The 16,376-nt window shown below is 40.2% G+C and overlaps 1 protein-coding gene across 1 annotated transcript in view; it reads left to right on the plus strand.

The window, feature by feature from the left end:
• The window catches only part of LOC111244377 (MAM and LDL-receptor class A domain-containing protein 1-like), a 107,674-nt gene that overhangs the window by 83,136 nt on the left and 8,162 nt on the right, over window positions 1-16,376 (plus strand). Inside the window, exons 11-12 of the mRNA XM_086978958.1 lie at window positions 4,242-4,369; window positions 15,982-16,152. Coding sequence (XP_086835084.1) covers window positions 4,242-4,369; window positions 15,982-16,152 — 299 coding nt within the window. The remainder of the gene's footprint in view (window positions 1-4,241; window positions 4,370-15,981; window positions 16,153-16,376) is intronic.

Raw genomic sequence — 16,376 nt, forward strand, 5'->3', positions numbered from 1 at the left:
GTAGCTCAATTACTGCGTGAAGATCTTTTATCCTTAATAGTTAAGTAAAAGTAATTTTGCCTCTAGACAAATTCTTGAACAGTGTCTAAATGTTGACTGATTCGTAGTTAAGCTATTCTATCGAGTAGATTTGAATGGTCACCGATGAGTAGTGAATTTTGAACAAGTAAGTACACCTCTCATTTGGCTGTTACATGGCAGAGTGGCTACGATTAGTATAATCTAACACCCCCAGCAACGACCTACCTCGTTCCCTTTCCATAGCTATGTAATCCACGTAAACAGCGTAAATTTGGAACGTTGGTGTATCGTCGGCGTGGGAACTTCGCATTGCATTATGCTACTAACAATGTTTCATCATCGACCGTCGTTCCCACTACCACTGCTCGCAATGACCACCGTTGTAGTCGTTATGTACATACCATTTATGCATAGTGGCATATCCACTTATTACGAGTTGTTCTCCTTTTACCGTTCCGCATCGAGATGAGTGTTCGACTCGAGTGAAGTAGGTCAATCACCAACTCCTCGTTTCCTTCGGCTCGTTCGGTTCTCCTACGATCATTGCTTCCCGTCTGCAAATGCTGCTGTGCTTGCGGCTGTTGTTTCTCTGCCTTACCGCTGCTGACGTCGTCGTGTTAAACTGGAGAGGGAAAACCGCTGAGAAAAAGCTTCTGCGTCGAAAATACAAGGACTGGCCGGACAGCGAACATCGGATTCCACTTTGTTCGACTTTTCAGGGAAGATCTCGAACGAACGTGGCGATTTTCACCAGAAGATCCTTCTCTAGCTTCTTTGTTTTTTCTAGGTCTGTCTCCTCTGTATTTGCCGTCTTCGCTGTTTGCTCCTCCTTCCTCTTCCTCGCTTTGTTGCTGTTGCACGTGAAGCTACTCGAATGGGATGGGTCAGAAATGCAGGAAACAAACAGAAGGCTTCGACAAGGAGAAATAATAGAGTGGAGAAACAACGTGACGTTATTCTTAGTGTAAGGAAAAGTTACTTCCACCACCGCTACTACCTTCTCGGAAATAGGGAATCCGATTAAGCTTTAAATGTCACGGGCGGCCAGCTTTCGCAGCTTTGGTTGAAGGAGATCTGGAGCTGCTAGCCAAGATTTAGAGCTGCTTCTGCCTTCGGTGCTTCTGAGTTTGAAGGTCAAGCATAGCCGATCTAGTTGTTGGCATGCGGCTCGAGGCAGTCTGTTTGCCTGTGCTTAAAATGGGCGATCCAACGGAGGTTTTCCTACTGCTTCGAAGCATCTTATGGCAGGTCAGAAAGCCTGCTTGCCGCCTGTGTACTATTAGTAGATCTCACTATTACTTCTGCTAGTTGCTGAAACCGTATCCAAGCTTCTTCAAGGTTTCTAGGCTTCTACTGTAGGAGGTTGCTTGTTTGTGTGGAGCGCAAAGGCACAGTACAGCTCAGATGCAACAGCTATTGGAAAACCAACGGCAGGCTGACATTTTAGTGTGTTTTCGAAGGGAGTATTGACTAGGCCTTTTTCACCTTTCGGTGAGCCTCTGTATTTGGAGAGATGGGAGGAGAAAACTTTCTAAGAGATCTGTTGCCTTTTGAGGCGCGTAGCAGCGGACAAGCCCGAGGGCGCTGATGTACCCAAAATACCACAGCAAAAATGACGACGGAAGCTACAGCAAACAAAGCGGCACTCAGACGACGGAATTCCATACTTTCAAAATAATGCTCCCCCCCAAAAGTAGCACGAAGAAGCTTCTTCGGCTGAAAGACATGGCGATATGCATCTACACTTATGGTGGAGTTTTTCAGCACAGTTTTTGGGGAGTTCTATGGTCTCAATTAATAAATGCAATGGACATACCTATTGCCTTATACGTCATTTGTTCTACGCAAAATATCTAGTAAAGGTTATATAGGCAATGGCGTCCAGAAGTACTGAAAGTAACATTTAGGGAAAAAACCAACAAAGGCCCTACATTGTGCCTATGAGATTCCACTACATTAAAAAGGAAATCGACGAATTTTATTTTTCCAATGCAGAAGCGTTTTCTATAACGCCTACGTTGCATGAATACTATTCGCTTTTTTTTGATGTCTTTAAAAACTCTGGGAAACCTAGCTGTCACGAATCTTCAGTTACGTTGAAGATTACTTCGAAAGACACCAAAATATTTCGAGTAAAAGCGTAAAGTCCCTACCTCAAAACGTGCCTTTTTGAAACTAAAAGACATCTTTAATGAAGGGCGCGAAGTCAAACGACGGTCGCATTCGAGAGATATAGCTGAATTAGAGGATAGGTATGACGTAATAAACCAAATACGTCTTTACTAGATTCATTTATCTGAAACAAAATTCTGGGCTACGAGTAACGTAGAAATACACAAACGTTCCAGAGTTACCAAGGGTTAGAAGGCTACTATTTTATCATGTACTAGCGAAGACCAACAATAAATTAAACGATACATAAAATGCTGTATACTATCAATGATATTTGGTTTCTAAATAAACCTGCGTGAATGAGATATTTTTTGAGTAATTTAGATCTATGAGCAATTCGTACGTTATATCGAAACCTACTTGATGATCACTGCGGTGAGCACAGCATCTCTAAAGTATTAGACACTGTAAATACTTGACTGTTATAAATTAAATGCATTCATACTTTTTTTTTAATTTTTTTTTTTTTTTTTTTTATTAGAATGGTAGTTTAAACGTGTCTATGTAACACAATCTTATGGAAAGTAAGCCAAGTTTCACTTCCAAAGCTTCGTTACATATATGTTTCCTATATGATGAGTCGTGTTTCGTGGCTATTCATCCAGGCGATCGGTGATTCTGACTTTTTCTGCTCTGTTCGCGCTTCGGTCTCTGTGCTGCCTTTGTTCTAATGACGCTAGTACAGTCCATTCGGCACTTCAATACCTAATTTTTCAATTTTTACGTTGAAGTAGGTCGGTTGATCTTTATTATTTCCTGATAAAAGTGAGCGCTCTTTGGTAACTTTTTCGTTTCTATAGTCGTAAACAGATAATTTTCTCTATATAAATAACATAAAATATTTCGTTCATTGCATCTCGGTTTAATAGTATATTTACACACTCCGCAGCCAGCGCTATTCGTTACGCTTGAACTTACTAAACTTATCGCTTCGGAGCGACCGGTGGTCCTTTTACCGCCTTACCTGGCCATAATTTAGGAAACGTATGGCCATAGGGCATTAGAGCAGAACCGAAGTTTCCGAGTGGCAAGTCGAATAACATGTGCCACTCCGTCAGGGCCTTCACTGAGCTTGCTCGTTCCCTAAATGACGGGGTCGCGCAATCTGTGCGATTGCTGTAGATACACTGTAAAACATGAGTTCGTAGATTATGGAAAACGTCACGCCATCAACCTTCTTGGGTCTTCGCTAGACCGAGATGATTTTAATGGGAGGCTGCAAACGCTGAAGCTTCAACGGGTCGCAGCAGCATCTTTTCGGGTCTGATTGACCGGCTCCCCACATTTTGCATCTACATTGCATTTCTCATTGCCTTGACGAGATACACGTGAGTTTCGGCGGTGGATAATACCGATACTAGATGAAGTTTGCAAATGTGCGGAACCGACATCCGGAAATTGTGACTTTCTGACGTTTCGTCTTAGCCGTACCTTCTCTTATGACAACGGCAGCAGACTGCGCACTGCGTTTGTCCTCCAGAGAGAGCATGCGGCGTTGTTGAACGATCCTGATCTTCCAAGCATCTAGTCACTATGCTCAGTAATGCACTGTGGAAATATAGACCCAGCGGCGTTGTGATCAAGTAAGCAAAAGGGAAAATTTCTATTATTGATGTATTGCTTTCGTTGTTGCATTATTTAGCGTCTTTGTTGCAGCGGATGCGTACTACAATAGACATCAGTTCCCGACGAGTAACGAATCTAGGGATTGAGTAGTAAAAGTTGATGTTACGATAGATAGATCGGCTGCAACATCACCGCGATAAACTGAAACAACCTGCTATAATACTGATTTTAGAAGGTTTTTCATTCAATATTGAAAAGGCTCCTTTTTATATAAACAGAGAACACTTTTCAATTTTTCTATCTAAATAGTTCCTAGGGAAAAAGAAAAAAAAAAATTTAAAGTAAAACGCTTGCCGCAGAAGTAATTAGTAGTTCTCTCTGAGAATGTGCATCACATAATCCGTACTCTACGTAGCTATGAAGTGTGGCATTGACCTAACGATATGAAGCGATTTTTCGACTGTCCGTTATTTTTTTTTCAGGTACTTAGCACAACTACAAGTAGCTTCAACGGAGCCGATTCAGCTCGTACTGGAGGCTACAGTCGGAGCCAATTCCTTGGGGAACATAGCTATCGACAACATCTCCTTCCGCCAGGGGACATGCCCAAGTGAGTCATAGTTACACTATAATCCGTAATAAACCATTAGGGTTTCATCTATTTCCTTGATAGAAAATATGTCACAGACAAGACAATTAGATAGTGACTCGTTTCTCAACTAGTCCCATGCAGATTAAATCGTGAACTTCAAAACATCACGAAAGCTTCCCTCTAATCTTCCTATTACATTTTTGTTTGTGTACATCGTGTCCGTCAAACTGTGCACTACATCGATCTATAAAAGAGCTACGCAATCAGGGTCTTTCAGTCGTTTTGTTCATAGCAACTACTTATATAAGTTACATTGCAGACCGTTAAGTATTCCCTATTACAATCGACACTACAGGACTATAGGAACAGCTGCTAATATGTCTATTCCAAAAGTGATATCAAGTGGCTTTTATGCCCCCAGCTGACATGTCCCTAAGAGAACCTTCGTTCACTCTCTCTTCGAGAAACTATTAGGTTAGATCAATCTACACGACATGTCAAAAAAACGACCGTTATATTTCGTATCCTGAGATATAAGCCTGATTTCTTATCCGTATAAAGGATGATCCAGGTAAAGTAAACGTTACAGGGCAAAGTACCCGAACTTTCTTTCGATAGACAGCGGTGTATGAATGTCGCTATTAAGTTCGACTACAGAAAATAGTACGGTCGCAGAACGAATTTTCATACATTATCGATTGTACGCGATGACTAAAAGATACAACGCGAACGCTAGTCACAGTGTGATTCTTACAAGTAAATACGATTCTCTGCAATAAGATAGAATACTTTTTAATACACAGACGCATTTTGTTTGACATATAGGTCAGAATCTTTGCTTTGTTTCATCTGTACAATATCGACGCGATCGTTTCGCTTCTAATCTATTTCACCAAATGCATCAGAAGTGGGTTCCCTAACATTTTACGCGCCAAATTTGGAAAGAAATATGTCTGGATGTACATAAGCCGCAAACAATTTCCAAGAAAGATTGGGCTTGAAATAACTTACGCAATATTGAAACAGCCAATTTCCTAATTCCGGATAAGATTACAAAAAGACCGTAATCTTTTTCAGAAGGAAAAATATAAGCTTTATCCCATATTTTCCTGTATTTTTTTCTTGGGTAAATGAACGATTTTAGCAAACCATTCGTTAAAACACTAGCGAGGCAAACATTCAACCTTCCCATGAAGTACTTCTTGTACAATATGCAGTATTACGCGACATGTGCATTGATTTATGTTCTGGACAATGCCAAAGAAAATTAATCGGATGAGCAAACAATACGAACTTGAGCCCATATTGCACCATTGGAATTATGTAATACTTTTTAATGGGTTTCCCTTCATAAAGAGTCTGCGTCGGGTGCATAAAAGACCTGGGCTTCAATGAGAAGTGTATGAGATAATGGGATATTAACATGCAATTTACGTAACAACCATCCCTAAGTGTATTGCTTTGGAGCTGCGCCTAGTTTGCATTTAATTTTTTTTTCTATGGGATTAGTTCATGATGATTGGTAAAGAGAAACGGTGGACCTTAGTTTAAGAATGTGAGGTCACTTACTAGGTTAAGTATACTATATTCAGTTTGTCGGTCTCCAAGATAGAAGCCAAACAGCAACCGGTACGATAAATTGTTATTATTTGGAAAAATTTTACTATTTATTTAGCTTACAAGGTATACCAATACTAGGCGAAGGGAAACAGGCCATTCCTGATGAACAAGATATACTTTATGTATTTTAAAGATTTTTCTCGAAATCGAGTTAGAACTTGCATTTCTCGTAAGTGTCTATATGTACATGTTACAAGTTTACACAGTGTTCTCTGTTCAGAGTAGAGGCACAGTATATTATATGTTGCGTAGCGAACATTTGTTTGACTTCGCTATTAATTAGAGTCCGGCTAAACTAGCTGGTAGACGTGTCTGGATTTGGGACTTCATAGTCTACTTCAGTTCAGCTTTTAATTAACACACGCAGCAGTTTTAATCTTGTATTTATTACTTGCCTGGCTTAGCTGTTTCAACGCGTGTTCACGTACTTCGTTATCTAAAACAGCTCCTGATCCAACTTCGGTAATTCCTTAGTCTATCCCACGTATTCTTCCTAAGCCCGAATGAACATTATGCAACTAATTTCCCTAAAGATCCTATTTCAGTAATATTAAACCAGTTTCAATATAGAAAGTAACTTAGATAAGCGTTTTTACTCAGCACTTTTTAATTATGGACTTACTGCCCTCAATAGAAAATTAGCATCGTGGGGCGGACAGAGAGAGGCTCTAGCCGTTACTGGTCGTACAGGCAGATTTGGTATAATATTATCAACTAAATAACTGTAAGTAATAGAGTGCCCTTATTTTGGCTCACAGTTAACTTCTGTGAACTACGCGTCCTGGACGTATGTCTAGATGAAGTATTATGGTGTGTATAGGTGTACATACGCTCAAACTTACGCCCATTCGATTGCTGTTCAGCGGTCTGCCCGAGAAAGGAAAAAGTGGCGTAGGATAAAATAAGAGAAGGCCATATTAGCAGATGGGTGCTTCCGGAAGTTCACGCGCGTGTAACATCGACAGAAGAGTGCCAAAGAGCAGATGGTTCAAACACAAGAGAGACTGAGTGGAAAAACGAAGTCCGTCGTTTGAAGAATACTGCATCGTTTACCATGCCACGATTAACCACAACGCTGTGGGAAAGACTTGGCTGATTGAAAATTGACAATGGTAATTGTGGCTGGAACCGAATGATTCAGTAGTCAACTATAGTTGAAATGGTGAGCTAATAACGGCTACTACTAATGAAAGCGCCCTCTGTCATACACGTGCGAGCTGCAGTATTAACAACAGTAAACGGTTTAAAGTACTTTACTTCATCTGTTGACCTTTTTTTTTTTTTGGTTTCGTAGACTACGCTTAGCGTCGATATGTCGCCGTTTCGTCAGACCTACTATACTGGAAGGCACCTATCTGTGTCGTATTCGTTGCATCTGCGTTGCAACGGAACGCAATATATGCTAAGAATAGTGAATATACGTAGGCGATAAGGTACCTTTATCTCGCACGCGATCCATTCTCGCCTAATAAGTTAAGCAGCGTGAATGAGATTTATTCTATAACAAGCAATGTGAAAATAGGGAAATATAGTTAACGGTATACGGAAAGCGCCGAATATTTCCAATCAAAATATTATGAGAAAAGTATATGGGTGTTTTATCTTTTCATAGAGCTTTCTAGTATTACTCTGATGGTACCTGACTAGAGGTACACGTAAGTGTATCGTAGGCCTATCAGAAGTCTTTGATACGTTTTCGAGATGTTATGTATTCCAATATCACATGAAAGCTCTGGCCAGTACAAAGCTAACGCCATTTCCTGTTTCACAGCCATACGGCAAATATTGCTTTATTAGAATTCCGCGCAGCCACCGCTTCACCTGAACAGATTTTATATTTTATATATATATATATATATAACGGGAACGGATCTCCATAGATCCTGAACAAAGACTCAAGTGTTCGGTGGGTGCGAATTTCTTTTTGCATATATTACTGCTTTCTAGAAATCTGTGAAGGGACAGTTTTCAAATAAAACGCGCTCAAAGCATCCCTCTGCATTTAGCAGACCAAGAAAATGGATATACGTGCACCCTTAATGGAAAATGCCGTGTTATAGACAGGGGTTCATCTATTCCATGTACGAATACGGTTTTGTGAGATAATTCATGCACACACCAAAATATAATTATCACTATGTTTCTATAATATTTATTTATAACACTATATTATTTTAGTAAACATAGCTAATCGAAACATAACGTTACAAAATCTAATAAGATTTTGTTAGTAGGATTTTTTTGTGTGAAATCGTAGATTTTTTGCTTGTTTTTTTACATAGCCTAACTTTAGGCGTTATTGTGTCGTAAAAGAAGTAGCAACGATGGAATCCGGTTCGATATACCTCCAACTATCATACAAGCAGGAACAGGGAAGGCGATCAAATGCGTGACACCGAATTGTAGGGGGCGATGCGGCCTTTGGCGATCAAACGCTCATCGATACACAAAAAGCCTAATATGGACTATTTTGCTGTCGCCGTCAAGTCAGACCTTTGTAGGTGACAATACTCATTCAGTGAGACACCACCCTCAAACGATTGCTGGGCTCAAGCAGTAAAAACACAATCAAATCGAGACTCATATTTTCGTTTGTATCATCCAGGTTCATCATACATAGGACGAGTGGCTAAATGTCAGCCTAACAATATCACATGCAGCTGGTTGAAGTGAACCTAGCTTTTTGGTCGTGACATAAGGTATAGATCGAAGACAAAGAAGGTCAATAATCGCAACTGTATTTTTTGTAAGGCTGTATGGTTATAGAAGTCAACAACAAGACAAAAATCCATTATACATTCAATAGAAATATACCGCTACCTTTCTTCAATGCCTAAGTTTGTTATCATGTTGTATTGTAGGTGTTTGGTATTCATTGTATCATTGTTGCGGTAAACGCTCTGCCCGGCAAAAAGGCGTAAGGTTTTGAATACGAGCCGTCCCGAACTCCCTATCTGGTCTTCCGTTACCACAAAGCAGTTGTCGAATACCTGGGAGTTAGTGCCTAGATGATGATGGAAAAGGTAAAAAACCTCTTAGTCTGCTCTCTAGCTATCGCTTCTTGTAATACGGACGGTTGCTTCTCACACAAGCGATGACATGGCGACAGCGACAGCTGCAGCTACTAAGTATCGTCATACATCCGTGAAACTCGTTCACTTTTACCGCTCGACGCCCTCAGCAACGATTCTGAGTAAGGATTTGGGTGCGTTCCAGGTTAGAAAATCTTCTCTGGCTTCCGTTTCGATCAGGGGGAGCGGTGCGGTGGGTCGTAAGATGATGGAGATGGGATATAGTCTAGTCACGAACGAGACACGATGGCAGTAAAGGTGTCCCAGATTGCCATATTCGTCATGTTCTTCCTTTAAAAAAAGGCCTCTGCTTATTGGTTTGGCGCTTGAAACACTCCTGAAAAAATATTAGGTCTATGTAATTCAGGACACGGAACTACCCAGCATTGGGTCAATTTGGTCGAGCGGCGGCAACTACGATTGGCTAGCTCAACTGTTTCGAATAATCCTCGCTTTGACAATTATCGTTTGTTCAGGTTTTACAATTTCCTTTTTCGTTTGATGAAGGCAGCACGTCGCGCTAGAAGTTGTGTTAATTGAAAGCTATTGTCAACTATGGGTTCGGAGAATATCTCTGTTGTTCCAGGAGGCACAAAACACCATCGTTGTCTTTTACAATAACGTCAACAGGAATTTTTAGATTAAGTGGGTATTATGGTTGTAAATAATGGCGCTCGCGTTTGTCTTTCTGGTAAGTTTGTTTTTATCCAAGGACATTCAAAGGAATCATCCCCAAGGACAAGTCACAGCGGAGATGATGGCTCGCGTTAAGGCACGCCTATTCGTAGTTGCAAGCATAATGGCACGATTCCATTCGTGTTGAGTAATACGTTTCAACCAGCTAGCAAAGCCATCTAGCCAATAGGAACAAACTCTTCTATAATTGTGCGATAGTTTTTGTGTATCAGCTCGTATGTTGGATTAGACTCTCACGAATACTCAAACATTTTAAGGCTTTAATTTTTTTTTACTTTTTTTCTGAGGGGGTGCCCTATGTTGTGATCAGTATGCTTCATTTATTGCACCCTTTTGAGGCGAGCTTGTACAATGAATGTCACCTATGTAAAACAAATATATATAACCTGAAACATTACGACTGCTCTATTTAAATCCACTACTTATCAGCAAAATAGTTTTTTTTTTATGGGTAAGTGTTGTGATCGTTAGAAAATCCTTAGAAAGTGCATGGTGAAAAATTCTGAATCCTGAATGATTTCAATGCATTTCGTAATAGCTCCTTTTACGTTCCGTATTTACGTGCTGTCGCAAAAGGCTTTCTACCATAGGGCATAATTATATCTGTTTTGTCAAAGCTTTACGTGAGGGGCAACTGTTCGAATTAAAATTTACCCGAGCGCAGTGCCATCATCGGCAGTGGTTTTAGTGTATTCTTGACGACGAAAAGTGACGACAAATCGCAAATAGTCGGTAGATCGGGCTGGGGGTGCCTGGATGTAGCACTAATAACCGGGGCCGATGTCGGCTGATTCCTGACAGGAGGGTCTTAGCCTTAAAAAATAGCTAGTTCAGGACAACCTTCTTCAGAGCAGAATTGTTAAAAAAAATCATCAGAAAACGACATTTTTAGTTTACTTGTCAATTCATGTTTGTCTTTTTTTTTAAATAAACCCAGCATAGGAATTAGACTACATACGCTTGGGCAATTTTTTAAAGCGTAGCTGAGGTGTTTGTCGAACAGGTGCACTCTACGAATGTTTCGTTTATCCTCTGGCGGTGGGATATGATATGGCGGGAGCGAGATCAAAGTGCATCCTGGGCATAAGACATCTGATTACTCGTAGAATCCACCGCAATGAAAATTGAAACAATATATAAACAGAAAGTTGCTCATTGCTATCACACATATTGAACATATAGCTGATGGTCAGTATGCCCATAGGACTACCAGTCAAAAGAGTGTCTTCATCCAGCCCTGAATTCAGGTCGCTTATCAAAATCAGGTGCGTCAGCCGATACACGACTTATTGAGATCGATTTGCTTCGCAACTTACCACTGAGACCAGCGATGAAAAATGCAAGCATACTTGTTATATCTCGGTCAATGCACTGCACAGGCATGTGTATTCGAAGAAGTGTACCTCGGCTATCGGTACATCATCGTTTCGTTAGACAGTTGCAGTTACCGACGCTAGGATAAATCAGCGACTCTTCTAGTAAAACGAGCCTAGTGGCACCTGGATGGGACTAGCAAAATCAATAACAGAAATTGATTGCTTCATTGATTATATCGTCTTAATAGTTAAGATGATACTATCAATGAAGCAATGGCGTACCGCTGTCACCTTCGCAGCGCCTTCGCAAATTCAGTCAGGATGATGGGAAAAAGACATTTTGCGTGACGTTATTATATGGTGCTATAAAATAGCAGCGGCAGGAGTCAGCAAGAAACGTTTCTCAGAGTGGCAACAATGTCAGATAAGGTTATCAGGGGCAAAAAGTTAACCGACAATTCAATTTAAGGATACCGTTTGACAGTGGGTATAAACGCATAAGCAGTCGTCCACGTTAATTTTCGATTCCGTTAGTTTGTACGAATCAGCCCTGATATTAAAGGAAGCTTGACCCGCTAGTTGATCCTAAAGAATAAAAATTCATAATGAACAATATATCAAGGTAGAATGTTGAACTCAACAGTTGTTTCCCTTGTTACCTGAGGAAACAAATTTCTGTCCGCAGGCGTATGTTCATCTAAGGTCGATTGTCCTGAAAATCTTTACCCAGGTATTACAATGTCTGACTAAAGATTAGTCACGTGATAGTATTAGCTCATTTATTTAAATAGTTAGAGAGTGCATGGAACAACCAGGAACTGCGTGTCAAGTTCAAGCAACTTATAAATTTACAAACGGCTTTGGTCATAGGGCATTTTTTTAAATTGATGTAGCATTAAGTTATTTTTACGTACTTTGCGGCCAATAGGCCTCCTTCATCGATAAACAGGAATGATATTGACTCTGTCCCTTTTGTTGCTCTCCATGTATTTCCAAGCGTAATTCACACTGAGCCAAAATGTGCTTGTGTAACCAACGACAGCCGTTATTTCTACGGAAGACAAACTAAGAGCTCGTGTGCGTATAGCCACTTCCGATTACAGGGAGCACTTCGCAAGCCTGCATTGGGTGCAAGCAATTTCTTAAATTAGATACCCTTACAGCCCCCAATGAAATTTTATCTTGAACACCCAGTCAGATTTGAGTTCAATCATGTACAACTTAATTAATATAGGCTGCCGTCTAGGCAACTGAAAAAAAAACGTCTCTAATTTCAAAGATACACCGTACTGAAAGACTGCAAAAACCAGGAAAAGTAGCCCAAAAGTTAATAATAATTTTACAAAATTGCTCTCGTTAGTAAAATTAACCTTGGTCGCTTTTGCTTTACGTATGTTCCGGCTCGATTAGATATAGAAATTGTTACGGGATGTCAAGCAACTAGCGAGAGTATTGGTAAGGGGTAGACTAAGTTATTAATATGCTATATTCTTTCTCAGACGCGAAAAAAAAACTCTGTTATTAATGGTTCGAGTAATTGTTCGCTGATGTGCCTTGATGAATAGTCGTTGACGCGAACGGCGGATTTCCGTTGACAAATTCTCGTAAGAATCCAGCTGTGACACTTGAAGATAACAAAGCAGGCCCGCCGTACTTTACAATACCTTGCAAAACCTCTATCCTTACACTAGTTTTATCTCTTGATCTATGATAACTCAAGTGTTTACTTGGTAAGTGGTTGTAGTTCGATAGCTGCACTCCTAATGCCACGCTGCCGCTCAATTCCTAACATTTTTGACAGTAACCAACAAAGTATGCCGTCCTGCTCGATAGATGTTACTGCTACTTGTGTCCTTGAAATATTACCCTCTCTCAGATAAGGCTTGTAACTACGTAAAAAACGTCACATAAACATTCGCTAAACCTAACTCTATGGGAATTACTATATATACACATGGGTATCAAGAAGTTGGCCAACCTGAGGTGCCTACGAGTAAGCCGGACTGCGAATAACTACACAGAGAGTGATCCGAAGGTGCTACGTGATAATGTTAAACACTGGAGATACATCGTATGGGGATTTGAAGCGCAGCTCCAACAACGGGAACACCACATCTACGACGATATTCATCTTCAGAAAAGCCAAGCACCGTTTCAAGGACACTAAGACGAGATATATCGAACAATCAAAAGGTTCAGTCAAACAAATCTGAAGAGTGCAGCAAGGATCTACACAATGTTGTAGATACTTTACTACAACCACATGATGACCCCATGCATCCTATTAAATTAATTAAATTTGGTAGAGGAATTCGTGACCAATTAAGAATTGGTGCAAACCGAACCCATTGGACCAAATTAGTAATTGTATGGGGTTACCCTGGCCCAGGTAAATCTTATGATGTAACGGAGTTGGTAACTGAAGATGCGATGGGTACTCGAACTATAAGGCGGTGATTATGGATGACTTCTACGGATGGATTAAATACGATGAATTATTAAAAATAGCGGATAGGTGCCCTTATAAAATACCAATTAAAGGGTCCTTTGCTAATTTTGTTGCTGAATGGGTATTTGTTACAAGCAACATTCATCCTGAAAATCGGTATATAAAAAAATAATATTAGATACAACTTGTTAACTCTCCATAGAAGAATTGACATATTAATCCATTTACCAAATCCTGAAGAACCTTTAAATGTAAACAACAAAAATATCGTTACCATTATACAGATACTACTGTAAAAAATTTATATATATATATATATATATATATATAAAATAACGGGCGAAATTTGTCATGCCTGCGAAACAGCGATTCAAAATTGATCCGGTTGCTCGTATTCTTTTTGTAGCTAGAAGAACTGCATTAAGGGACATTGGCGAGTCCTCTAAGAATACGACAGAGAATGGCTATCTCAGTAAGTTGTTACTTAGAATCGCACTACAACCCAGCTCAATCCGAAAGTTTCTCTAAATTGGTCACAATTAGGGCTTTGCGTAATAGGCTCGCTACGACCTGAATTAATATGGCCATGAGTATAAGATCATATGGGGTATCAAATACGTTAGGGTCGTGCAATGGTGGCTCCGATTGTTGAATGAGTTTAGTAAAACCAACCCTGAAAATACCTTAATTTATAATAAGTCTCAAAAACAAAAGCATCGAGTCTTTAGCAAAGCAGGCAAAAACGGCGATGCCTGTCTTACAGGAAATTCATAATAAGATATGGTAATAAGAGATGACGACCGCTAGTCATACAAACAAGTGATGCTTGCGCAGTTCTGTATCGGCGATATAGAATTTTCGTTATGTTAACGCAATTTACCAGAACCCTGAACAATTAAGCATATCTGACCCTATTCGGACGTGACTGCAATGTAGGATCGTGAAAGCTTCAGTTTTTCAGATTTACTGATTTGAAATCTAGGCAGAACGACCCTAATTACTACTAGAATTTCTAGAATTCTAATAACAATGTACAAATCTTGCCGTCATAATAATCTCCTTCAGGTATCTCTACGCATACAATATAGATACGAAGCAGAATTGACGTATACAGTATAAGGAACCTCGTTAAAAATAGTTCATATAAAGCGATCTGTATACAGTGTCGGACGCGGTAGACATATGTTATAGTCGCCTCATCTACTTTGTTATAATCTAGCCATCCAGTGAAAATCTGAACGAAAAAGATGCGAAAGGCAGAGGAAACTGTTGAGTCGGAGCCAGTCGGAAGACAGCCCCCCACCTCCCAGTTATTTCTTTACCATAAAAACTCGGTTAGCCACTGCCTTAAGCTTGAATGGCTACCCACTACAATTATGCTATACATTATATACCTAGCATATATGGAATGTATTTGAATCACTGCTATAAGCATGCATCTTTAGCAAACTATGACAGATGGAATAACCCCGGTAGTCTTCTGTTTTTTGACCACACAATATACACTAACCTGCCATACATCAGAATTTCTATATATTGGTATCAATAAGATTTTTCATAGGCTTTGTTTTGTTGTCGAATCTATATTTAAGCTCGAAAATTTGAAGCGAGCACTCAATCAACAAACAAACGCTATCGCTTTTGCGCTATGTACGTACTAGAATTGGAAAATTTCTATTCATTACGTTAACTGGCAGAGCTTTTTTGATTGTACAGCTCTATGAAATAGTGCCCGTAAGCTTGACGTCTCGAGACTCGTTTTTTTTATGCTGGTTATTAATTTCACCAAACGTGTCTATTAGAAGATAGCATCGTCCCACAGTATGCTTCGACATGAGGCGTCACTTGACTCGTCCTCAGAAAAAGATAAATCTGCCGAGCGTTCGTTGCAATTACTTTGGGTTTTAATTTGTCCAGCAACGCTTGTTACCCATTGCGAGTTTTCGGAAACATTCTTGCCCACAACACGTTCTGCTAATCTTTGCTCGCCCCATAGAAACGCTCACATAGTTTCACCTTAAAACTCCCCCATTTTACCATTTTTATTAGCAATGCCCCAAAATGGATACGGTAAACCACCATTCTGTTACGTAATTTACCACTCGCGTTTATGCACAACGCGAAAAACTTCTACTTCCGAGCTTGTCCTAATGAACATCAACCCCGTCAATCCCGTTTGCTATTGAATGATGCTTCTTGCCAGATCACTTGGCCGGAGCACCAATATACGGCCTATAGCAGACTACTCGAGCACGTGGCTTCCAGTCCTATCGCTATTGTCGAATCTACAAAGTCTGATCGCTGGGGTCACACGTTGCTCGCAATCAGTAATTAGCGCTTAGAAGCCATCCGCTTTATGGTCGCCGATGAACTTATTGTCGTGAAATCAGATTAGTCTATATGTTCTAACCTGTTTTTCCTCCTTATGTCGGTCGAAATATAACAAAAACGTATTTATTTCCCTGTCAATCATCACAGTTTCTCCACAGACAGCAGCTCGCAATTCGGGCGATTGTAACTTTGAGGAAGATACATGCGGCTGGATGAACCCGCATCCAGCCGATGGCTACGATGACTTCGACTGGGCACGACAGTATAGCTACGGATTAAATGGACCTCCTCTAGATCACACTAGAAAACGGGCCGATGGTACGCGTACTGCCTGTTGCTTATCGGGACCAATCGAGAATATTTGATACAAGATGCTTGCTTCAATTGCTCCATGTCTAACGTAAAAAAAATCACTGCACTTATCCCCACTATACTTTTGTGGAGAAAATCGTTCGCACCTACTGGACCGAGGCAGCTAGTTAATGATATATGTTATCAGGAAGCATATCGCTAATTTCGTCGTACTTGTATCCCGCTGGTGC

The sequence above is a fragment of the Varroa destructor genome, unplaced genomic scaffold (genome assembly GCF_002443255.2).
Source record: "Varroa destructor unplaced genomic scaffold, Vdes_3.0 BEIS01000002.1, whole genome shotgun sequence".
NCBI classification, from domain to species: Eukaryota; Metazoa; Arthropoda; class Arachnida; order Mesostigmata; family Varroidae; genus Varroa; species Varroa destructor.